The sequence below is a fragment of the Channa argus genome, chromosome 7, assembly GCF_033026475.1.
Source record: "Channa argus isolate prfri chromosome 7, Channa argus male v1.0, whole genome shotgun sequence".
Classification (NCBI taxonomy): domain Eukaryota; kingdom Metazoa; phylum Chordata; class Actinopteri; order Anabantiformes; family Channidae; genus Channa; species Channa argus.
The window spans coordinates 15,025,136-15,051,472 of NC_090203.1; the positions used below are offsets into that span (position 1 = coordinate 15,025,136).

At 38.7% G+C, this 26,337-nt stretch overlaps 1 protein-coding gene across 6 annotated transcripts in view; it reads left to right on the forward strand.

Moving 5' to 3' along the window:
* Positions 1-26,337, forward strand: part of ptprub (protein tyrosine phosphatase receptor type Ub) — a 142,281-nt gene that overhangs the window by 61,198 nt on the left and 54,746 nt on the right. For 5 of the 6 annotated variants that reach the window (XM_067510088.1, XM_067510089.1, XM_067510090.1 and 2 more), the window contains exons 3-6: positions 10,507-10,778; positions 19,864-19,945; positions 22,489-22,604; positions 26,046-26,220. In XM_067510088.1, the coding sequence (XP_067366189.1) occupies positions 10,507-10,778; positions 19,864-19,945; positions 22,489-22,604; positions 26,046-26,220 (645 nt within the window). Of the gene's footprint in view, positions 1-8,005; positions 8,137-10,506; positions 10,779-19,863; positions 19,946-22,488; positions 22,605-26,045; positions 26,221-26,337 lie in introns of all 6 variants that reach the window. The other variant, XM_067510093.1, reaches the window with a different exon arrangement.

Genomic DNA, 26,337 nt, shown 5'->3' on the forward strand with positions numbered 1-26,337 from the left:
ATTCAGTTTTGCATATAATTGCACTGTCATGGTAGAGGAGTGTGCGTTTCCTCCTCTCTGTCCAGCAGTATGCCTCAGGGGAACAGCCAGCTAGAATGAAGCCGTCAAGGCCCGAGTACTGCAGTGAAACTAAATGGGTGGATTTTACAGAAGAATGTGTGAATGCCCTGTAGGCATTAGATGTAGGAAAGCTATGTGGAGCCATATGTGTAATGTCTTGAGTCGTAATGTTAGTGAGTTGCACCTGAGTTACATTTGAACATATGCTCAGCAGTTCTAACATTCTAACATTCATATAATATGATATTATGCAAATGTTAATTTTTTAATGTCTTCGCAAATATTTTAGAATTGATTTTCTTCACTTTCGTGTTGTTAGCAGAAGCAGAGTCTCTGCTTGGAGTAATCTGGGAGGACAGATAGCAGAAGAGATGATAAAAGTTTAATTCTGTGTATCTGGGAAAGCATATGAAATCAGATTTTTATGCAAAGTGAAGTACTAACTGAACTCATTGAGTACAAACTGTGCTTGGATACAATTTTAAGCAGTACATTTAAAAGCTGAGCTATTTAACAGAAGCACATACTATATAATTTACAAATAAGAAAAAAATACCGGTCGATAATCATAGATGATGTATAAAAGGACCTACAATTTAAGCCCAAAGTGAAGAACAAACCTCATCAATATTCTGTTTAATTGTTATACTTTTTCTAATTGTTCCATGTTCCTAGATAATAGTGCTATTGGGACAAAGCGTGTTTTTCAGAACAGCATGATGTTTCCTCTAAAGGTGATGACTTGCTGATAAGTGTTGCTGGCTGCTAGGAGAGGAAGTTGAACAGGGGATCAACAAGGTCCAAGGCACTTTCTTTATGTGTTAAGACTTTTTGTTTTATTCTGAGTTTCCTGGCCTCCAGCTCACAAGTCCGTAGTTGCACACTCCCACATGTGAACCACAGCTCATCAAATTTGCTTTAAGCAGACATACACATAAAAAAGGTATTTGCTTTGCTGTCGTGCATGAACATAAACACACACACCCACACACACACACACACACACATACATAATGATTTAAATATAAATCTATATTTATATTTGTTTTATATCTTAATTACAGGCTCCTCTCTTTTGATTATCACAAAGTTACCTTATTACACTCCTAATCTGCTAAATGCAGTTTCTTGCTGCCCTCCAGCGCCTTATGACATGTTCATTCTGCAGAACAGCAGTGTGGGTCTGCACTTTGACCGAGCTGCTAATGGTGATTCATGGCTCATTGGTAAGACACTTTTTTTTTTTTTTTTTTTTTTTTTTTTTTTTTTTTTTTTTTTACAGGGTGAATGAAGCCAAAATTAATCAGTGCCAATTGGTTATCTAGTTTGTCTGTCTGCGGTAGAGGTTATGGTCTGGCCACATGGTTGATTACATCCCTGACCAACCTTTAGAGGCCCATGAGGGAACTTATCCTTATTGTCATTTTTGCACACACAGTTTTAGTTACACACTTGATACCCACAGACTGCCGGTAGCACACTCCTATAAATACAGCAAGGAAATCAAAATCAAGAATTAAATCGTTATTTATTTGTTACATTTAACTCAGCCAAATTAAAAAAAATGTTTATCCAAGTCATATTTTACTTTGGCTTTGAGAAGTGTATATCACACATTGTTTTGCCGTGCTATGTAGGTGGAGTACCTCAGGGACCTGCACTAAAAATGACTTTTTTTTTGGACCAAAAAGAAAAACTACGGTTCCACTACATCAGTTTCTTAACTGCTCAGTTTTGAGTGGATCTCATTAATTTTCACAATCAGGAATACATTAAAAGATTTTTAATAGAACATTAGAATCATTAAAATAATTTGCATTTCTGGGAGTTAAAGCAGAACTAATCTCTTTTAATGAGTTACTAATTTCAGTCATATGGTCAAGATCTCAGTGAGTATGTAAAGGATTTCGTTCATGACTGCAGCAGAACCCACGTCTGTCTGCCTGCCTTTAGTATGGAAACCGCTGGTGAGACAGAGTCGCCCATGCCAATACAGGAAATGTTTTTGCTAATCTTGCGTTATTTCTGGTTATTTCCTATTGTTGCCAAAAGGATTTGGCCTTATTAGGGCTTTTGTGCGGTTTAGTCGACAGCATGGATGGTCAGTGGTGCACCATGCAGTGCTGAGAGTTTGCAGGACTGCAGTGGGTGATTTTACTGATTAGCACATTCTCAAGCATTGAGAAGGGAGTAATCAGTAAGCTTACTTCGTGTGGTATTTGGAAGTTTCCACTCAGTTAGAAAGTTGGAAAGTCAAAATTACAATTGTCCTTTTAACAAAAAATTAATAAATTAAATACAATACAAAAACAAAACAAATGAAGGTGTCGATGGCATGTACAATACACTCTTTTCAGCTGACAATCCTATAATCAAAAACTAATTACAGGTGTGCAACAGTAAAGTTGTGTCAGTGATGATGGAGATTTTATTGTCAGGCATGTAAGATATTGCTAAATAAGAAATACTACAACTACTAAATGTAGTGTGTGAATGAAGGTGTAAAATAATGTGTTTTACCGAAGTTTTGATGACAATTATCACTGTTTTTTTTCCTCTGTATAGTCACATAATGACTGAATGCGGCAGCTGTTGCTCAGTCGGTAAGGCAGTCGTCCATGGACCACAGGATCAGTGGTTCGATCCCCAGTCCCAACTATATGTCGTGTCTCTGGGAAAGATAAGTCTGAGAATGACTGAAAGCCTTTTCAAAGTACTAATAACATTAAGACAAATACACAGAGGTATTAAAAAAAAGTGTACATATTCTGTGCTTCCCTCTTTTCTCATGTGTCCACACATCCACCTTCTGGGCAAAACTGGCAGTTGATCCTGCACTGCCTCGAGGACAATTCAAAAGGTCAGCGCAGGCAGACTGTTGAGAAAATGTACCTTCCTCTCTTCTCTCCTTGGAAAGGAGACAACACCACTTGCTGACGTGGCCTTATCTTTTTCAAATGCTGGAAGGCACAGGCTACGTCTACAATAGCACCACTTGTATTTCATTTATTTTCTGCTTGAGCATCAGTCCTGAGTTGGCCCGCTACTCTCCCCACTTCTGTACTGTGCACACCAAGCTCTCCCCAGAGGCATGGGTAGTGGTCTACTGGCCCTCTACTTGAGGTGATAAAGACCTGCAGAGAAACCTGTCACAGCACTTGCTTAAAAGGAGAGGATAAGATAAAGTGAAGAGCAAAAATTGAGGATAAATTGTTAAAGTGTAGACAAAGGAGAAGCACTGGAAAAAGGTTAAGAGTGCCCTGCGGCGCCATACAGCTTAATTCAATATTTTCCTCTCTGTCACCTTTTTGTCTGTTTTTGCATTTTAAATTAGGGCTTTTGAGAATGGTGAAGTCATAAAATAAGAAACATGGGGCGCGATGAATAAGAATGCATTTAGGTCCTCCACATAGGATAGACTGTGTGCAGATGAAAAAAACGATAAGTTGATGAAGTGAATTCTGTTCCATTATTAACATTTAGAAAATGAATGATAGAGGAGATGTCATTTGAAATCGATCTTTAGTCAATGAAAAATTTCAGAGCCAGAGGGGCGGATTGTTTGAAAGAACAGAAAATGTCAATACCTACCGTTCACTGCTTTGAATATTTCAAAGTTGTGGGAGAGAGAATCAGCCTGATGGATGATGGTGATAATAATGAAAAATTATATGAATGGATGTGAATGGGTATGAAAGAGGTGGAGCTGCAAATTATGGAATGTTGTGTTTAGTTTTTTTGTGGTGGTGCTGGTGCTGGCTATGGGGGGTATGTGTGAGGAAGCTGTCTGTTAATGTGAAATTTTATTTTTTTTAAATGTGCCATTCAAAATGAATTTACTGTGTTTGAGTTGTTTTTAGATGCATATTGGGACTTATATTGAAAGCAGTAACGTACATCCAGACACAAAAATACATTGCCAGGATGAGATAGGAGATGTAATTTTAATTTTAGTAATCTAACAAAAAAATATTGACAATTTTAAAATCTGACAAAATCTGACTCACCATATAAGTAATAGTATCCAAAATTATGTCTGGTTTGTGTAATTAGAGTGTGGTGAGGCTCAACAAAGTTTTTATATGCAAATTGACAAAAATGGTGACATTGAGGAAAAAAAATACCTTGTGGGTAAAGAAAAGTGAAAACACCTGTGGAAATGCATATTTCTTTTTAAGTCACTGCTGTGTGTTTATTGGAAACTGTGCCACCTTTCATTTTAAGAATAAAGTCGGAGACTCCTAGAAATTCTGCAATTGCATGCCGTTGCTGCAAGTCATTTAAGCCTGTGTTTATTATTGCTTTATCCCTGTATGAGATCTTCCATTAGGAAAAGAACTCGTCGATTTTCACATCAAGTTTTGGCACGGGCTCCACCATGTTATTTACATAACTCCAGACATGAATTAGCCATATGGTCAGGCAAAGAAAAATACATTAAAGAATTACAGATCACTTACTTTGTACTGTGATGGCTAATAAACACATCAATGCATGCTGCTAGTGACAAGGTGTTTATGTCTGTGGTGCAGTGTGTTCAACTAATAGCTTGTATTTCTTTGTGAACAATTTAACTACACTAAATTTGTCAGCCATTGTTTTGTTTTTCAGGGTGAGACCAAACATCATGAAAATGACAGCATCAAAGCGCCTTTCAGGCCAATGGCTGAAGCTCCACTCTTTCCCCAGTTTAGCACTTTATTTACTTATTTATTTGTGGTGAAGGTTATTGCACACAGAAGCAAATAAACAGTTGGGGGACATTAGACCTTTAGAGATTGAGTCTGAAATCCCACATGACCTTCTCAGAAGTGAGTACAGGGCAGAATGAAGGCACCTGGTGACAAGAGGAGCATCACGTCTGATGTGCTGAGAGCTGGCCGGGGCTTAGACTAACAGTAATGGCACAGCAAGTAGCATCAAGGATGCTTCTTAAAACCTAACACAGCCATTGATCCCTTTATATTCAGACCTCGGGTTTCTTGTGTATTAGACATTACTTAGACTCTGGCCTTGGATGTCAGAGGAACAAAGGTTTGCTGAATGGGCCATACAGAGAAAGGCTTGCAACATTTTACGCAGGAAGGAGAGTGAAAAAATGCTGTAGCCTTCCGCTGTGCTTTCATCTTACTTTCCCGATTTATTTTTACCATCTCCGATGTTAACAACTCTGCATCTTATTTGCACTTTCCTTTTTTTGTGTAATTTCCCAAGTGTTTGTCTGTTCCCCACCCTCTGTTTATCATTCTCTTTTTCTTTCTTTGTCCATTGTGACTTGCCACAGATAGTGTCACCTAAAGCCTGCGACCAGATTGTTGTCCTGTAGTGCTCTGTATGAATTATAGGATTCTGGATCACTCATAATCTTGTTATGGATGTTCATTTGCCCTTGAGAGGGGCATCAATGGATGGATACTTTATCTTATTTCATAGTGCATGGAGTGTAATTCATGAAAGGTGCTGTCATATGTGTTTTGCTGGGATTGCATGGTAGCACCAAACACTGCAGTTTAATCTGATTGGTTTTGATTTATCTTCATGTATTTACCTATTAAAGAAAATGTAAACATAACAAACAGTGGAGGACCCCAGTAAAACAATGAAAATATGAAAGGATAACAAAGGACGACAAAGAAACAGAAAAAAGTGTGAGATAAAGTGTGTGCATTCAAAAGACAACATGATGAGATGTCCGTGAGTATGAAGATGTGGGGGATGCCTGGTAGTCTAAAATGCTGCAGATTGATCTGATTTGATTTGTATTGGGAAGCAAATTAATCACTGGCTTTGTTATAACCTGTGATGCTCATGTATGTTGTAGTTTAGGAGCCCAGCATGAAAAAGCATTTTGTTAATTTGTTGGAATAATTTGAAAATTTCAGGCTGCCCTTCAACTCAGGATGGACTGACATATCTGTAATGTAGTCTGGCCATGCTGTATTAAAAGTAATCAGTCTAATTTTAAATGAAATACTTGAAACTTAGTTAAAAATGAACAGATGTATGTTCAAGAGGAGATGAAGCCATAAATGATTTTTAACAGTTTAATGTGGGATAAGGTTGTCAGCTGAAAGACCAAGATTATTAAGTCACATCATGTTCAAGTAGTTAAATATGTTAAAAATGTTGTTCTGGTTAGAAACAAAAACTCTGAAATGTCAATCATAGATCAGTGGCAACTTATAACCAATGAAACTTGATTAGAAATTGGCTTGATTGTACTAGATTAGTTAATGTGCATAGGAACATCATGTCTACTAGACACATAGTAATGTGTCATACAGTACGAGGTAATTTGCACTGACACATGGCCTCTGAGTGAACATAGTGCAGGCTCAAGCGTCACAGAACCGACGGCTGCAATCCGCTGTAAGAACAAAAAGACTCCTAGTCGAACTTACTAAGGCATAAGTGCTGATGGCACACGGAAGGTTACAATCAAAGTTTCCACTCATGATGTGGATGATGAAAAGGGCTTATAACTTCTACTTGAAACCTCATTTTAGATAAATCCAAGGCTTTTAGTGAGTGGCAGAATGGCAGCAATTGTTTGTGTAGGCAGCACCATGTCCATGTCTCAAGGTAAAGCTAAATCCACTAGCCTTGAGTTTAAATTTAACTAGTCCATCGCTGAAGTACACTCAAGCTGTGTTGGACCATTTTACTGGCGATCTTTTGACAACAGCAAGGTCTTCTTTCTTTTACTCTTTTCTCAGAAATCCGTGTTCTTCCTAGTAAGTTTTTCTGAGAAAAGAGGGTGAGGGTTTTTATAGTCATTACTCTCCTTCCACAGGACCCTGAAATTAGGCTGTGGCTGTATACAATCTAGATATGGTAACGATTGGACAAACTGCTAATGCTGAAAGACTTGCACTATCTTCCCCTAAAACACAACATCAAGCCACATTGTCAGAGAAGGAACAGGTTGAACTTAGTCAAAGTGTAAAGCGCAATGCTTTCTTCCAAAGTTCTCTCTTATACCTGCTGAGATTTATTTACTTACTGTATGGACACATTTTAAAGTAACGTAATGCTAAGGACTATTTTAGGATTGCTGCATAGATAGAATATGGGACCTCGGTTTTGTTTGTCATAATATTTCATTCATGGACATTTTCATACACCACATCCACTCACAGTACCTGATTAAATACATAACTTCACCTATATTCTATATGATTCTCAAAGGAGGTTAAGGATGACCGGTTCCTGTGTCCTCGACTAACTTTACAGTAACTTGCAGAGTCAACACAAAGGTGTTAATAATGTCTATATATAAAACAAGGGGCACGAATCCAGGCTATAACCAGCAGTGAGGACAGTGCATCTGCGGCTCTCCAATGCTGCACTGTTATTTTATGAGTCCCCTGTGGGCCTGGAGGGTGCAGGAGAGGAGACGGATTCTAAAAGATCTAATTAAGCAAAACCAAATGAGATTGCTGAGCTCCCCACCCAGGACAAGACACAAATAAGGGGGGGCTGTGGACAGTGGACTGCTAGGCAATGTGGCTTTGCAATAAAGGCCACATTCTAGCCTTGAGATAATGACCAGCCCTCCTTCTCTGTGGTTTTCAGTTTAACTTTCTTTATAGCTCTGAGTTAAGAGTTGTGAATCTCAATCTCATTATGTAAAGCATCAGCCTGTGAACTTAGGCGTTTTGTCTTATTTGCACTTCAAGAGATAATTAGTGTTTTCTCAGTAGCTGGGTGGTGCTGATGAAGAGCCAGATGACTCCATCAGGTGTCTTATTTTCAACTTATGAAAAGACAGACAAAAGCTACTTTTTCTGTGCCTGGGTAATATGCACGGGCGATTAGTACTTCTGGCTGTATGGTGCATTGTTTGGAAAGTGAGAAGACCTTGCCTTCTTGGGTCAGGGATGATTTTAATTTTTGAGGGACTGTGTGGGATGTAAAGAATTATTTTTGTGTCTTAACAATTCAGCGTTCACATGCTATTACACCTAAGTGGAGAACAAATGTCTTTAGGACACCTGGCGCCAAGGCTGTGACTGTCTGCTCTGTCTGACTGAGAACAGAAAGACCTTGGAGTACAAAGACAACAGGCTTGATTATGTGAGTACACAGGAAGGTCTCCCAACATTGTTGTGCTAATCACGTTAGCGGGCACAGACTCAAAGCAGGACAGATGCTAGGCAAAGGGCAATGGGGTTATGTTATCCTGATTAGTAGAGGCTTCGGGGGGGTTTGCGAATCTTGTTTCCTACCTCAGCATCACCTTGCAGAGGGAAAACTGCCATCAGTTCATTGTATCGCCTAGTCTGTTTGCTTTTTCTCTGCTCCTCTGTGTCTGTCTCCAGCATTCACAAGAACTAGTGCCATAGCCAGCACCTATTGTGTCTTTTTTCATTCAACAGGGAACTCTTCTGTTCCTGTTCTCATCCACCTACACACATAATAAGCTGGAGAATACTTCACTTCTTCTTGTGAATTCATCCAACTAAAAGTAGTTAAAAGCAGATTTGTTCTTTTGTGACAAGTTTGCCACATATGACTGTGCCCCCAAAACCGCTCCAGAATTTAGTAACATTTAAAAAATTGGGTCATGGCCACAGTAAATTCCCAAACATAATTACTGAAGTCAGTATGTTCTTTCTGGCTAGTTACGTTTTAAAAGTGATGTGTATCTACAATTATTATAGTCTTTCAACTTGTAGTTGTAGACTTAGGCCAAGATAAAGGGATTACTTTTCACCTTCTTTTCTCTCCTTTGTGTAAATGTACCAGTGCATGTTAGAAAGACGTGGGAAATTATATGATTGGAGTGAGGTTCCTTCTCACACACCAGGCCTGTGCACCTTATTCAGCGACTTAAAAACAGTGGTTTGATGTGGGCCTATGAATCTGGTGCATGTAGGAGAAAATGTCTAAAATTAACCTAATTTAAAGTCACAAAACTCAGACAAATAATTTTGTGGCAACCCTACATTTGGTTTTAAAGTCACTCGGTGTGAAGTAGCTAAAGTCACCAGATCAACATGCCTTTTTGTGTTTAGCAACAAAAAGGAAGGTGGGACTTTTGCCAACTGTGATCTCAGAACAGGTGTATGCTGTACCAGTCTGAAGTGGGTCTGACATAACATACTGCATTAGAAAATAATTAGCAGGGGAGCAAATAAAGACTGTTGCTTCTTCTCCAATTCCATGTTACCATTTGATTCATGCTGCTATCAGCAGGGACATAATTAACCAGTTCTAACAGTGTCTTCTAAAGCAATAAATGTGTAAACAGCTCAAGTTAACCATTCACATGTATGTGTCATAGTAAGTGTGTTACCATTATCACCTCTTTAACAACATCCCCTATATAGAAGTAAAATTACACAAATAGTTTCAACCACAAAAAAGGACCTCATCTTCCACACATAGAGACCTTTTACTGATAATTTGCTCTTTAACTGCCAACATATGATTTCTCAAACTACTAGTCAGAACTACAGGGTCACATAATGACACATTATAAAGCTAATCATTACGGCAGAGAGCACACAAGCTAGTTCACAGTCAGTCACACACACCCCTCTCTCACTTTCTCTTTGGTGTGGGTGCTTTGATTTTGTGGACCTTTAAATTCTCTTTGCTCTGATTCTTTACCGCTGTTAGAGGGTGATAAGCTTTATCTTACCAACAGATCTACAGCAACATATGATGGTAGGACAGTAATACATGTAACAGTTGGCAGCACCGGTTTTACAAGCCATAAAAAAAAACTGTACAGTAAATGCAGTTGCGCACTTTAAGGAGTTAGTTGAATTTGTGAGTTTGTGTATTCTAGTGAATTGTAGCATTATCACACAACCAAAACATAAACAGTTTCCATATAATTCAATTATTCACCAACTTATGAAAAATGGCTCGAATAATGTATCTTTTCTTTTGATTCTATAAAGCAATACACTTGGTCAGACAGCAGGAAACTAAAATTATATCCTTCTTGTACTCACACATGTGTACCTGTATTAAGATCACTGCCTACATTATCAAATCAATGAATTAAACACACACTCTGGTCAAACTGTGTTAAATTAATTAATTTCTTTTGAGTTACTGCAGTGAGTCAGGGAGCAATTATTCATACACATTTCACTACGTCACTCACAAGAGATGTGCTTTCTATTTTCAATTTAAATAATTCAGTTCAATTAAAACACTGCTCCACCTGAAACAATGCAGGCGTATTTCGTTTCCTAATAACTTTCCTAAATGCATGCTTCTGTGGATGACATCCGGTCTGAAGGAACAAAAGGATTTAAAATTGACTTGTTGTCTGAATCTGTCTTTAGCATAAAGACCAACAGGTCAACAATGTAAAGGTCAAAGGTCAACAGTATAAAAGTGGTAGCAGGCTGGAATGATTAAAACATTGCATTGACCCGAAAAATCTGATTGCTATAAATAACCAATAACTTTTTTTTCTCCTTTTAGGATCCTACATGTTGGTGAACTCCTCCCAACATGCTGTGGGACATCGTGCTCAGCTGTTGTTGCAGACGCTGAGTGAAAATGACACGCACTGCGTACAGTTCAGCTACTTCTTGTACAGTCGCGATGGCCACAGTCCAGGGGCCTTACGGGCATATGTGCGAGTGAATGGTGGTCCGCTCGGCAATCCAGTGTGGAACACATCGGGGTCACATGGAAAGCAGTGGCACCAGGTTGAGCTGGCTGTCAGCACCTTCTGGCCTAACGAATACCAGGTACAAACTTCTTAACTCAACATGCCTAATGCTCACAGTGATGCAGCTAATGAGTTTTTTGCATCTCTCCTTCTTTAAATTAAACGTGTTAATGACCCCAGATGCTTCTCTAACATTGTGGACTTGGAAAAATTAAGAGAAGTTTGATCTTGATGAAGATCCTCAGTCCTAATGAGTGACATCTTGCACAGCTGAAATCTGATACACTGTAAGGCTGTTGATCATCACTAAATCTAGTGTTAATGACTTGCATTCGCAGTTAATTAGCATTGACTCCCTTGTGAATGAAGCCTAGTGCTCGAGGACCCTAACTAGATCTCACTGAGGCATGCATGCATACATTTCCCCTGCTGAGCCCGGTGTACTCTATATTCAGCCGACTCTGATGATTTTCATGGCATGTCAATGTCTACTTACTGTAGATGAAGACTGACTAACATCTATTGTGGATTCTTCATGTGCTGTGGTGTGTAGACAGCACAGTCAGGTGAGCATAAGGGATATCCAACCATTAATCCAAGTTCTTTTTTCAGCAAACTCTGCAGAGCTGTCAGAAAGCAATTAAGTTGAGGACTGTGCATTTTATCAGCTGCCAATCTCCTCAAGTTAATTAAATTATATTTGGCCCTGCAAGATCTGACCTTCATCATGTAAATACCTTAGTCTTTTGTACAAACAGGAGGCTTGATGTAGGGCGACACCGTTCTACGAGTTTTACATGATTTTAAAATAAAAAACCCAGGTTAGGATAGAGACAAGCAGATTGAACTGTCCACAGGAATCCTCTCACACATACACTCACTGTCTAATTCATTATACCTGTACAGTCTAATGCAATCTAACACTGCAGTCTGCCATGAATTCCACTTTTACAAGATTATATTTTGTCAGTTTTTAAGTTGAAACTGTCAGACTGGTGATAATTCTACTATGTGTTTATTATTGAGGTCAGAGTGGGTGGTGGTGGTGTACTGGAGTGCTTTATAACATAATGCAGTTCTAATGTTTTGACCAACTTATTTAAAATGTTACCTGATGGTACCTGTTACCGGCACAGCTCTTGTTTGGCTAAAATTGTAAAATCATTCAGATCACTCCTAATTACCTTATGACTATTGAGTCTGGACTATATGTGTTGTCCATCTCAAATTCCCTCAAAGCCATCAAAACATTTCTCTTTTTCATGTTAATATTCCCACTTATTGACATATATATAAAATTGCAACATACATGCATATATAAGTAGCCATAGATCATAGTGTGTTACTTTCAATGCTAGTGGAAACTGCAGGCACATTAAATACTGCAGTGATTTCAACAGACTTTGATTATGGTTAGTGTTTTGAGGGGGCATTAAATATTCATTGTATAGTATTTGTTTGTATTTACTTTAGCATCCTAATGATTCTGGCACAGCTGCATTAGGCAATTGACAATTCTGATTCTGAACAACATTTTCATTTAACCTGGGGGATTCTAAAATTCATCTGAGAGGTTGTTACAGAGTTTTACCTCTTACCGGATATACAGTATAAAATCTTCGACATAGGCACTGATGTTGAGTAGAAGCCTGTTTTTCCACCAATGTAGAGATAGAGAACACACTGACAAAAGGTTTCCTTTGTCAGGTCATCAGTTATTTCGTGAAATTCACATTACTGATAGCTGACCTGAGCTTCTGTTTGACACTTTAAGCAGCAAACAAGTAAACAAAAAGTGTGGTGAAGCAAGGGCAAAAGTCCTGTAGTTGGTTCGTTGTGGATGGCGTTTTCTCAGACTGAAAAAAATTGTGGTCAAATACACTTAGGCAGCCCAGACAAGCATATCGTATGTGTAGAAAACCCTGCACTGTAGCTATAAATCAGTATACAAGAAAATTGCAACTGCCAGTCACACCTTCTCTTGAGCTTTGCTCCTCATAAACAGGCTAGCATGGTTTCTGTTCATTAGCCCAGTTTTACGTCAAATAACTAGGTCCTTGCTGCTGGTTTTGTTTTTTCCATGCCATTTTCAGTGTGAATCATTGTATTTACAATACCCTTATTAATTGTAATAGTAGCTGTTGCTCTTACACTGAATGTTTAACAATGAGTGATGACTGAAAATTGTTGAGTGTCTTGCTAAAGAGCACTTCACTGCTGATGGACACAGTGTGAACAAAGCTTTTACAAAGCAGATTCCCAAACCGCTACTCTGCTCTACCAGCACATCGAGAGAGAGAGAGAGAGAGAGAGAGAGAGATAGAGAGAAGTCACGAATGCAATACGAAAATGTAATATCCTGCTTTTCCCTCTTCTGTCTTTGCTCAAGTACTGTTGAATTTGTCTTTGTGTTTTCTGCATCCTCTCTTCCTTTGTAGAGTTGGGTACTTGCATGTCTCCCAGTCCTCTAAGCATCCCAGTAAACAGTGATGGCTCATAGGTGAGTCAGTACTGTGCTGTGGCTGCCAATGAACAGCTCCAGTTAGGAGGAGGAGGCTTATAATGGGCTTATGAGGAGGAGTAAATGACTCTGAAGACAGGACAAACAGTACAGGAGAAGGAGAGGGGTCTAACACCTAAATTTGTACTGACAGTACTAATTTTAAATAGAACAGCTTAAACTGCTAAAAGCCTATCTTTTATCTCATGTAGGAGGAAAACATATTATTCAGTTTTATTTGATTACATTTGCTAGTATCAGGGATTTGGTCATTAGAAAAAATTGAGAAAGGTATTTAGTGGTGGCATGGGAAATGAAGCAATGGTTTGTCATGTTGCTTTCTCTCAAATTTCACTTTAAATGAACTGAACTTGTGCTGCCTTTCAGTACAAAGAAAGTCAGGCAAACTGGATGGATAAAGTCGCATATGCCACAGTTTACAATGCTAATCCCACAGCAGTCAAACATCTCATCACTGTGGAGTGACAAAGGGTCTTGTCACTGCTCTCTGTGACAGACAAAACAAAAAAAGTGACTGGGGAGGCATAAAGGTGAATGTTTCCTGTAATAGCATCTTAACCAGCAACACTTAAAAAACAGCAAGTACAGTAAACACAGGTGAAACAAAGGTACTTGGTTTGCGTCACACACTTCTCATGGTTTTCACCAGAGACTTTTAGCTCTAAAGCACGTTAAGTGGAGCCTGTGTGGCTTTATATACTGAAGGGGTTTGGTTGTATTGGCTCCATAACAAGTCTAATACAATCACTTTGGATTTTAAGTGATGGGCCGGCAGATTTGCCCTGGTATTATGCTCGCAAGCAAAGGTGAAGAATGGGCACTTCTCATCATTATCTCTGAGTAAAATAAATCCCAGGAGAATACACATAAATTTAGATTGGGTTTTCCACATGTATTTTATTTAATTTTTTTACCTTATTAGATTTCAGGTCATATTACAGCTCCTAGCTCCCTGCTCCAGCAGAGGGATACGAAATGTCAGTGTAGCCTTTTGTACTGCACAGATACAGCTGTGAGATATTTCTCAAGGTTGCTCATTTTACAGTTTTGGGTGTAATGAAATGCCTTGTTTACACCACTCACAGTCACTCTTTGGGTTTTGAAAATGTCATTGTGGAATCTAATTAAAAACAGTCAGCAATTCTCTGATAATCACCAAAACTAAGAGGATTAGTATGCAATATGTGATTTGAAAAGTTATGTTCTTGCTTGAGTACTTTTCAAGATTTTATCATTCCTGGTCTTGATGCCTTCCAACTTGTCCATGAGTTTGGTTAGGTTCCCTGATCAGGCTACCCTTTATATTAATGTCAGGGGGTGACAGTCATTACACATACATCACCTTTTCCTATCACAGTTGTGAAATTGGGATTTGGAGTTCAATGGATTTTTGGGGTAGAAATCGTCAGAAAGAAAGATCACCTTGAGATGTCTCGAGTGAAGATGTCGTGTGTGTCTGGTGTACATCGCCATATTTCTCTGCTTCTTATTGGTAGAAGTGTTTGCAATAACTGGAGAACCTTGTTATCAAATATTAAAGATGTTATCGAGCCTTCTAAGACTGCCAACTAGAGCCGGAGACATGTCCTCCTCCCCTCATTTCAGTCTCTCACTTTTTTTCTCTTTTTTTCAACTCCTTCCAAATGTTACAATCTTCTTCGAACTTCACTTTCAGCTGTCACACATTACTTTTTACTTTTTTTACATATAGTATATTATTTTGCATATATTATTTATTCACTCTTTCACTACATCTGACCTGCTGTAAGTGTTGTTGCTTTACCGATTTGGATTTTCTGTATCTTCCATAATTTTTTTGTAATACAATACTTTATATCCGAAGTATAAAAATAAAGGGATAAAAAATAAGGGCTGATACCCACTTTTCTTGCATTGGTTAATCCAAATATGAGACTTTAGTAATTTGATTAGCCGAACCCTGTATGTATCTTTAGCCCAATAATACATTTCCGAACAATAGAACATCTTTCTGCGGTAGCTCTGCATGGACACTGGCCAGGAAAATAACTGAGATAATGTCACCTGAAAGATTAGAACTTTGAAAGGTACCTTTTTAAGATGCACTTGGCTCAGGTAGCTTTAGCTTATAAGAATGTTTTTGCAAGAAATGGGAAATGATTTTTGTCCCCTGTTTCTTAGTCAGATTAAAGGATGTCTTTACTGTCACTATGGATGACTGCAGCAACCAAAAATTATTTCAAATTGACAGAAGACATGCAAATATTGTAGTAAAGGTTCATCCCAGCATTTGGAGAAATGTGCTTATTTGATTTTGTTTTCTTAAACCTGATGTTTTTACCCATACATACTTACTGTAAGTAGGGCTCTGCGTCATTACATGGTTATCTTAGGTTAGTCTAAAGCATGGGTCAACAACCCTGATCTTCAAAAGCACGGGCCTGCTTGTTTCCCAACTATCACTGCCCTAAAAGATAAAACTTGACTTAGTCTACCTCCCTTCCCATCCTCATCTATGATGGTATCTCTGGTATTTTGTTATTTACAAAATGTTTCCTAAAATGCTATGAAAAGCAGCTGGACACAGTAACCTGGCACCCAGATATGTTAAATGTGAAGCTAGAGACAGAACACTGGAACCAGAGGAAAATTACTTCTGACCTTACATGTTGTAGTTTAGTGCAAGCACAACCTAATTTTATGTTTAAAAACAAGCAGATGTGCTAATTGGATCGGCATATTTAATGTGTTTAGCTAAAACTCTTAAACCAGACTAGCCATAAATTTCCCTTATGACACCATCAAGTTTACTTATTACACTAATTTCTTAGCAAAAGGAACTAGTTAGCAAGCGGGAGACACATCAAAGCCTTGTAAATGAGAACCCTAATGTCTCAGCTTTGTCTGATAATGTCTCCTTTTTTCCCCGCAGCAGCCTGCTAAGAGTCCTCCAAGCTGAGCCTATGGCTATAGAAAAGGGTTTTATGAAATACTGTAGAGAACAAATTGAGATTCCTAACGCTTAGCACCATATTCTCAGACACAGGCTGTTATCCTTTGGCATTTTCCACCTGAACAGATTTACTTCAGTACGTAACCTTTTGTCTGTGAATATTTAGAGGGGTTATTTATCTATGACTGCATCTAATGGTGAGTAAAAGCCCTCTGCTTCTAATGGTGTCTCCTGACTGGAATGGGAAAGGTGGGAGCTGGTTTATAGGACCACATAAATCCTCTCTTGATTTGTATACATTACAACTGCTTCTAAAAGCCAATATTACGGGGTAATGTAATATGTTCTCCTAATGTGCATTTTATATCTGTCATAAATCACTTTGTGTCACACTTTCGGTTTACTCAAGAAGATGATTCGTTCATTTTTATCATTTTAAAGGAAAGTAACCGCTCATTACAATTAAGTGAAGGCATATGGGAAGTTTCATTGGGAAAGTGGCTTTCAATAAAAAATCTAGGAAGGTTGTTTATTAAAACAAATGTCTCCCTCTTAATAACCTCGTAACCTAATGACTAAGAAGACTGGAAATTAACCGGCAATCAATCTCTTATTGAGTGTTTTAGTTTAGCAGAGAGTAATAACACCTTTAATTAGACTTTGAAGACATTTTTTGTCTCTTTCTTGTATACCATTAAGCCTAATCAGTGTTTCCTGGCTAATTTGATGGTAGTCTAATGGCATGGCAGTGTGTGCTTATACGGCTAATTTGGGTCAGCACATTGAAGCATATTGTGTTTTAATTAACGCTGTAAATATTATGTTATAGTATGTTTTGGCAGATGCATAGGAAAATTAGAGGACAAAATGGACAGCACATACAATGAAACCTGAAATATAGAAGGAATGAAATAGGAGACTCTTCTTCACTGGCTTTTTAGAAAATAGACCATCTGAAAACGTGGGGGAGTGAAAATGATGAAAACAGGATATGTTAATATTTCCTTTTTTAAAACCAGTGGCATCTTCTAGCTCAGGTTCCAGCAGCATCTGGGAACAAATATGAAAATTGACTCTGACAGAAGTAGGTTAGTCTTAGTGTTCCTCCATGAGCCAGAAAAGAGTAACCTGCTATAGGCAGACCCAGGTCACTCTTCCACATTTAGACCAAGCAACCAGGACCTTCTCTCCGTTTCCTTTCACCTCACTTATGTGTGTTCCTAGCCTCCTCCTCTCTCCCCTGCAGTCTGCTGGCTGGCTCAGCTCCTTCTGTGTGGAGTTTGCATGTTTCCTCTGAGTGCTCTGGTTTCCTCTCACAGTCCAAAGAAATACTGCACCTCTATAGAGCAGGTGGATGTATAGATGGAAGCAAAGTGTTTTAGAATCATGTATCAAAAACTTTGTAAAACCATAACTGCTAGATCAGTCTTGGTCACTTAAATTTTATACTTTTGCTATCACTTTTTCAGCTTGAAGTAAAGCTGCTTTGTTTTAATTAAAAAAAGTATTATAGTAAGATTCAAGAAAAGGTATTCATATTACTATTAACAATTTGATTAAGATCCTCATGCCATACTGTACTGTAGCTGTACAACATATTGTAAAATACACAATTATTTAGGTTTGTACATGAAAATTTTCTACTCAAAATACTTTTTACAAAGATTTCAACCACATATTAAGGCTTTCTAAACCCTTAGAAGCATAAGTGGGTTAAAATGACTTGGTGAGGTAATTTTCTTGCAATGTCTTTGTAATGAAAAGTTGTTATCATTTCATAGATATCATGCCACTTAAATTTTTAACCTACCATTTATACATTTAAAAAATTGTAGTTTTTGTGTCACTACCCCAAGCTTCCATAGGGAGGGTAAAAAATGACCTGCATTCATTTCCTATGGAATTACATGGGAGCCTACATTACCGTATGTATTGTGTGTGTGTTTTGTGTTCATGTGTGTCTGTGCATTTATTTATATAGATGTTTATGTATGGTTTGCTTGTCATTCAAAACATTCCGGTAACAAAAATCATAAAGTCAACAGTCGGTGTGGGAGATGTAATGTAGCTGTGTTCAATTATCACAGCCAGAAACAGGTAGTTTGTCACAACTGCGTACAGAGATGAGACAAGAAGGCAAGAAAAAAGGGTTATACACACACACACACGTACTCTCTCTCACACTGGGCTTGAGAGAGAATGCTACAAATGACATGGCTGTAATTTGGTTCATGGTTCAATTCCCGGACCCTCCTGGCTACGTGTCAGAGTGTCCAACTTGCTCCCGGTGAGTTAGGTGAGCACCTTGGATGGCCACCGCCATCGGTGTGTGAGTGTGTTTATGAATGTGTGAATGGGAAGCAGCATTGTAAAGAGCTTTGGGTAAAACACACACAAAACAGATGTTGACATTGTTCTATTGCTGTTGTTTTCTCTTTTCAAACTTTCCAAATGTTTGTAAAAAAAAATCAAATATGAAATCAATCTTGGGTAGACAAAAATATAATACAAAGAATATAAATGATTATGTTTAACAAAAATGACAAAAGTGGCATAAAAACACACTGATTCTAACAGGGGTCATTTTGACCAACTAATGGAAGAGTGTGGGGTCCAGTCACTCGTTTATCTAAGGGTTAAGTGGACAGATTTTAAATAAAATACTCTGTTCACTGAGGAAAGTTGTGGTAAGTTGTGGAATCAGGTTTTTAGAATGGTTAGGCTAAATGGTGACATTGTTAAGATTTGTTTGTGACTTGGTTTTGTCTTAAAGGGAACCCTTATACTCAAAGAACAAAAATAAACACGGCTTTTGGACCTTTGGACAAACATATTTGGTTAAAGTACAGGACTTAACCAGCTACACGACTTTGAGATGACTGAGCTTCAGCCTCCTCTAATGTATTTCAGCTGTGCCTGCATGTAAACAACGATATATATATATAAAGTAGCATAGAGGAGACTATATAAAATAGTTGGAGCGTGTATATGTGTGTGTGTGGTGGCCTCAGTAAAAATCAGGAGCCATTGATATGAACCATGTTGTAATCATTTGGTCAGAGGATTATGAGAAACAATAACTCAAAGCTGCCCTCCATCAAACACGTGGTCCTTGGTGCTGTGATAATGAACATCACCCCTGCGTCTCATAAGATTCTCACTATTACTGAGGATGGTGATTTGATATTGATTAGGTTTCATGAGAACCCACCGCTCATCCAGCTTATTGTTCCACGGGATGGCATGGAGTTTTGTTCTCCCTTGAGTCTCGTGGCCCTGTGCAAGCTGTATTATCTGCTGTTATGGCTTCACAGCAGCCTGCGCTCTGAATGTAGAATGGGGCTCATGACTCAGGCGTCACATTGTGTGCTTCCCGATAAAGCTATTATTTCTTTTGGCCCTGCGGACTGAGGCAAAAGGTATCCATCTCTCTATTTTTATGCTTCTATCTTTCTCCCATTCCTCTCATTGTCTAGCTTTTTGTTTTGGGTCAACAGATGTGCAACGATGTAGTGATGGGCTTGTTTGTAATTAATGCGTTTGTCAAGGAAAGGGAACAAGAGCAATACAATACACGCAGCCTTAATGTTCTATGAAAAATGACTTTTACACTTTAGCTTTGAGAGCATTAGGTTAGTCACAAGTGTATAGTTTTGTTGCTGTGGTTATAAGTTAAATCGACTTGCATTTACGTTCACTTCACTTTTGCAGGTTCTGATTGAGGCGACTGTTTCCAGGGAGCGGCGAGGATACATTGCTTTAGATGACATCATGGTGCTCAACTATCCCTGCTGTAAGTGCCACTTCTAACAATGGATTGCAATTACACAAGGTGCTGGAGGGAAAAGGGTTTAGTAGGTTTGGGGGGAAAATGCATTTCAAAGCAGCATGAAACATAAATAGGATGAGGACAAGAATAATGGCTGATCGACCTTTTATATTAGCACTGCAGTTTGTCCTGGGGCATCCTGTGACAACAGCAGTGCTGTTAAAACACTGTCACACCCAAATGCCAACACTGCCTTCCACCTGAAAACACACCCGCCGTTCTGCCTGCAGCCTAGTTTGACAGCCAAATTTATTTGTTAATCAGAGAAATCATGAATTCTCCATCCTAAGCCTTCTACACTTCCATGTTCTTAGGCCTGACGGAAAGTGTGCTATAGCTTTTTTTGGTTGTAAGTCACTTTGCATAGACAGGGTTTTTTGGTGTCAAACACTACATTTCAAAGCTTTATGAAAATGCTTTCTCCTCTGGGTATGTTTTTTTTTTTTTTTTTAAACCAATGGCTCCCTGCAGGGTAGGGCTTTATGCGTCACTGGTGGAAAAGTTTAAATAGTGGTGCAGTGTGTTGTTAGCCCCTCAGGATCTTGTGTAAAACATGTCCACTATGAACCCTGAGCTTAATACTTGGACAAAGTGTCTCAGCGACTACTGGTGAACATGAGTGCTCTTGTCAGCTCCACATCAATGGTCACAACTACTTTCAAGTAACTTACATAACTGAAAAGAGCTTGAAGGATATTCCTCTCTCACACAGGTTCAGTGTTGTCTCCCTGTTAAGATTTAGACGTTTCCCATTTTTCATCACAGGAGGGTGGGGATGTGGACTTTTCAGGGATGTGATGTTGGAGAGGGTACCACCAGTGGTTCTTTCTTAAACAAACACCAGCTCTGTGAGATTGGTTTGTACCCCTGCTGTACAGCTACCACCCAGTCAGCCACCCTGTATCTCCCAGAGGTAGCAGATGGCATATTCTGAATGCTCCCACTGTGGCCATTAAATGATTAAGACTTTCATCAAGACCCGAGCATGCCTTATGATGTGGCACATGGCCAGCCTACTTGGCAGCCAACATCGTGTCGAAAGGAGGAGTAAAAACCCAAAAAGAAGTGCTACGTACTAAAACATATAACGAAATAAAAAAAATAAAAGCTCAGCAATTTCCTTTTTGTGATCCCCGGTTAAAGCACGGTTGACATTATCTGTTGCTCTCTCCTGGTTCCTAGTCTTTGACTCTGAAACCAGAGTTGCAGTCCAATGAAATATTTATCATGCTAAAGAGTCCTGAGGATCCGATGAGACACATTTAGCTGTATAACACTGCACTACTTGCCAACTGGAGGGCCTGCTTTTTTAATTTATTCTTTTCCCATTCACACGTATTTCTGTGTTTGTTTATGTTTGGCTCCCGGACATGAATTATGAATTAACCTTAGGAGGGAAAGTCACTCAAAGCAAACAAAGCCACCTGTAGGGTACATGTGAGCACTCTTCCCCTACTGCTTAACATACACAAACAAGATCGGCAAATTGTTCTCTCCCTCTTTTGCTAGATAGCAACACAGCACTAAGCAACGCAAATGAGTGAGACCCAAACATTTGCTTCTCCCTGATGCTTAAGTTTCATTGTTGCTCTGCCATCTCTTCCTGTCAGTCATTCAGAGTGACGGGTCGACATGTCTTTCCCCATTTCTCAGTGCTGGCATGTAATGCTGCCGGCGTTCATCCAGTGATTTGGCTCTGCAGGGGTCTGGTTCTCACTGCTCTATTGTTAATCACGGAGTTGGGTGAGAGGGCTACTCCCACACACTGACTCACTGGCAGCTCTGCACGGCATGCTGGGACATTATTAGTCAAAATGTGGAGGACTGATGCTTACTCTGTGGCTTTTCTTTTCGTTTCACTCCCACATTCTGCTCATCTATAGATTGTCTCTAATCCAATGCAAGTTATTTCAGTATTGGCCACTAAGTGACCCCGCAACGCCCTAAATTATTTCAGTATTTTTGTTTATTCTAACAGTGAGTTTTATTTTGTGTTATGTAATATGTGCTGTGGAGATTTTGTAAAGGGAAAGTATGCAACACAAATACGCAAAACAATGTTTTATTAACTTTTTTTATTTTAATTGCTTGATCTAGTTTTATTCCTGCAGCCGATTTTGTACGTTTATTGTTACAAACTGCTGTGACCAGGTACTGCACATGCAACAGTATGCAATAATACTTCTAATTTTATCCTGAGTCATTATTCATTGACTTAGAAAATAAGTTAATATTAAATTGGTAAAGAAAGCCGGTGCTTAGGTTCAATGTTGTGTCAAATGTTCCACTTAGAAATTTCCCCAGTGAATGTTTGTGAAATCAAGTTAATTATGAACAAACAATGAACAAAGCTACTTGATTTTTCAGGCAGTAATGCCTGAAATTCTTGTTTATTGCAAAAACAACACTTGATAAAAATGTGTCCTTGTAGCTGACTGCCACTGTCACCATTTGAAAGATAATAGAGTCTTTTGATCCACTGTGTCTCCCTCTGTCTGTCTCCTTAGATAAGGCGCCGCACTTTTCCAGGCTAGGAGATGAGGAGGTCAATGCCGGGCAAAATGCCACTTTCCAGTGTGTTGCTGCTGGAAGGGCGTCAGAGGCTGAGAAGTTCCTGCTGGAGGTCAGTGGTTTAATGGTGGCTACAAGACCATGTGTGTCTGACCCAGAACAATCAACAGTACAAAAGGAAAACTGGTTTTGGTACTTTTCACACTTGACTGACTGAATCCAGTATATTGTAGAGGTTCTTCAGGTCATGAACGGATTATGAGACAGTGTGCCTCTGGGCACAGATGTGTAAAACGCTCCACACTCCTAATACAAAGGAGAGGAGCTCCCAGACTGAAAGTGACACAAAGCAACTTTCAAACCGCTGTGTCATTTATAATTATTTTGTGTTTTGGGGTAATTTTAAATGTCTTTGTGGTTGTTTTCTACCTATGTGAAGATTCTCTTTGTAGTCACTTGTATCTGTTCGCTGTCGCTGTTTTGCATCTGTAGTTGTGTTACAGTCCTTTGTAGTCACTTCATATTCTTTTGTCCATGGTCATGTTTTATGTTCTTCTATCTCTTTGTAGTTGGTTTAGTGGACTTTTTTTAACAAGAAATTTCAACATTAATTTAAAACAGAGGCTGTAGCCCAGAGGCTCCTGGACCTGTGCAAATTGAATGAGTTAAACTGAATGAGTCTGTTGAGGCAAATGGTTAAGTTGAAGACGTCAAAAGACAGTGTGGCACTAAACTCTACTAAATAAGTATTTTAAGTGGCATCCCTTAAAAACAACTGCACTAAGGTTTACTCTATATTGGAATCATTATGTGATTTGTTTGTGCTTAAAAACGATGTACGAATGTTGTGAAGGCCATGAAAGCCTTGAAGCCTCTTCATGTCACTGCCTTTGAAAAGTTACATTTCTTATTGGATTATAATGTCCTTTGCTTTTTTCACTGCCCCCTGTTTTTTATTGAAAATGTGCGCTGTGGTTTAGATATCTGTCTTTTCATCTTGAATGGCTTGCTCTGTGAAGGTCAGATGGGCCATACACTCCTTGCCTCTCATGAAAACAACTCTGTGGTCTTACAATTCTAATTTTTATTTAGCCCTGATTAAAGAACTAAATGGCACTGTGCTGTAGGGTTTTTTTTTCTTAATCTCACTCTACAATTACTGCACAGCCACACATTCAGTGCCTTTGCCAACATCTAATAGCCATCTAAAGCCAATGTTAATAAAGGTTGCTCAAGCCCACTTTATAGATTGAAATAACCAAATTTGATCTATATATTTGAGGCCCCTACATTCCCACCTCTCTCCACACTTTATTGAGCCTCCCATTTGGTCACAACACAAAGATGAAGACAAATGCTTTAGATAATTAGCAGGCATAACCAGGTGTCTGCTGTAATGAGATCTCCAGGCTGCTGGAATGCCGTTTCCCTATTTGCCAATTTTCTACCTTTTACTGTCCTAATCGCCATTTTTCTAGACTCTCTGCTTCACATGCATATTTCATACCTAGTTATTACTGCTCTTCTGTAATGTTACGTCCTTTAGTTGTCATTGTGTCTACTGTATCAGTTGCAGCACAGTCTGCGAGATTCCTTTTTGTACATGAAGTGATCATGGGGCATTTTCATTAATTCTTATTGTTTTTGTCTCCTCTCTGTAATCTTTCAACTACAGTGACATTGAGATGTAAAAGATGCTGGGAGGATGCAGAAGTATATATCTGAGGGTTTTTTAGTTTTGTTTTTTTAGGTCACAAGATGTGTTGCCTGCTTAACCCTAATTAGCTGTTGTGTGTTTATGTGTTTGTTTGCGAAGGCTCAGCCTAAGTTTTTTTTGTGATGTGTTGGTTTTCTGAAGGCCACAGAAGTACAATCAATGCCAGGATGGCCTAACTTAACCCAAATATCTCCTTGTTAATCCCAGCATGCTCACATGCTTTGGATTCTGTTAAAACTGGAAGATCAAAAGGATGAGTTTTACAGCCAGATTCATGTCCATCATTTCACGCAAAGACAATAGCCTGAAAGCATGAGAAAAAAATGTCAGATTCAATGTGTTGTGTTGCAACTATGTGGACTTGACAGATGCTAGTGGTTTTAATGGTGTGGAACAATTTGAGAAATGCCTCTCATGGTGCAACAGCAAGGTGCATCATGCAACATTCATCTGAATCTCCCCTTTTCTATGTTTTTCCTCTTTTTCTCATCAGTGTTTCTCTCTTTCTGACCCAACTCGCTTTTTTGTCTTTCTGTTTTATGTTATTCCGTATTCTGTCTCATAGCGATTTCTACTCTTTCCTATTTTTCTGTTTTTCTCCAAAAGTCTGCATGCCGCTAACTGTCAATTAGCCTGTGTACTAAACTGATTAAACCATAATGCATTAAACACAATCTCAGGGCTGAAAAATTTGGTTCCATAACATTGTTAACTAAGGATGACTGAGGTTGTAGATGGGTTCCATTAAGGCACGACACCCACTATTACATGTATTACCCATGTAATAGTTCTTATTTTAACAAGATTTTATTCGTTTGTCTTTTTAAAGCTTGTCTGATTGTCATATTGTGTGATTAAATCAGAGAAACGGTCCTGCCATTCTAATTAAATCACACACAGTTGGGCAACTCTTCTTTTTAATCACATAGTACTAATAAGAACTGACCCAGACAGCAATAATTTAAGTGTGTTTGGTTACATTATTAGCTTATTGTCCCAGGAGTACAATGGGCAATAACCATGTGCAAGGATACATGGGCTAGATAAAGTAATAGTTAACGTTTGTATGTATGTGGGTGGGTGTGGGTGTGTGTGTGTGTGTGTGTGTGTGTGTGTGTGTGTGTGTGTGTGTGGGTGTGTGTGTGTGTGTGAGATAATGGGGAGGGTTGGGATTGTGATGTGTACAAGAATGTTTTTAATAAATAATACATCATTAAATATAAGTTAAAAACGAAGTCCAAGTAAAAAAGAAAGAATACTAGAAATGAAAAAAGAACAAAAAAAAGGAGCATGTGCAACTTAGAATACATTTTCCAAATGGTCAATAATAACAAATAACATACACCACAACAACATGAAACACACTTAATTTAACACAGTAATAAACTATTTTAGTACTTTGACTGAACCAATATCATACAAACTTTTGGATTCTTCGATGATTCCATTGAAGACAGCTGCTCTTCACACATATTCATAAAATAAGGGGACTCTGGTAAATACGCGCATGAACTGTTTTTAAATTTGAAATGAGAACTACTTAGATTGTGTCATTTGTTTAATGCCTGCTAGGATCCGGGGTTTTAGGAACTTGTACCATGGCTTTACTGTGATTTTGGGCATCCATTCACACAGTTATGATTTATTATATCTGTATTTTGTTATATTTTGTCTTTGGATAAGTAGTCTGTGTTGTTTGCTGTCGTGCATAGTACGCAGTATGAGCTGACATATACTCATTTGTGTAAGTGTCTGTGTGCGTGTGTGTGTGTGTAAAAGACAGGGACACGATAACCCTTCTTGTTTTTTCTGACCCTGTCCTTTCCCCCTTTCCAGAGACACAATGGGGACATTTTAACAACAGCGTCGGTCAAGCATCTGAGTCACCGGCGGTTTGTAGTATCCTTCCAGCTAGACATTGTCCAGCGAACAGATCAAGACCTTTATCGCTGTGTCACTCAGTCCCCCAGGGGTTCTGGGGTTTCAAACTTTGCTGAACTTGTTGTCAAAGGTAAACACAAGTATTTATTGTGTCTCGTTGTTCTCGTTTGTTGCTTCTACTCCCTCTGTTATTATTTCCAACCATCAGTGTTCCTGCTGTTTTTATAAAAGTGTAATATTTTCCCGC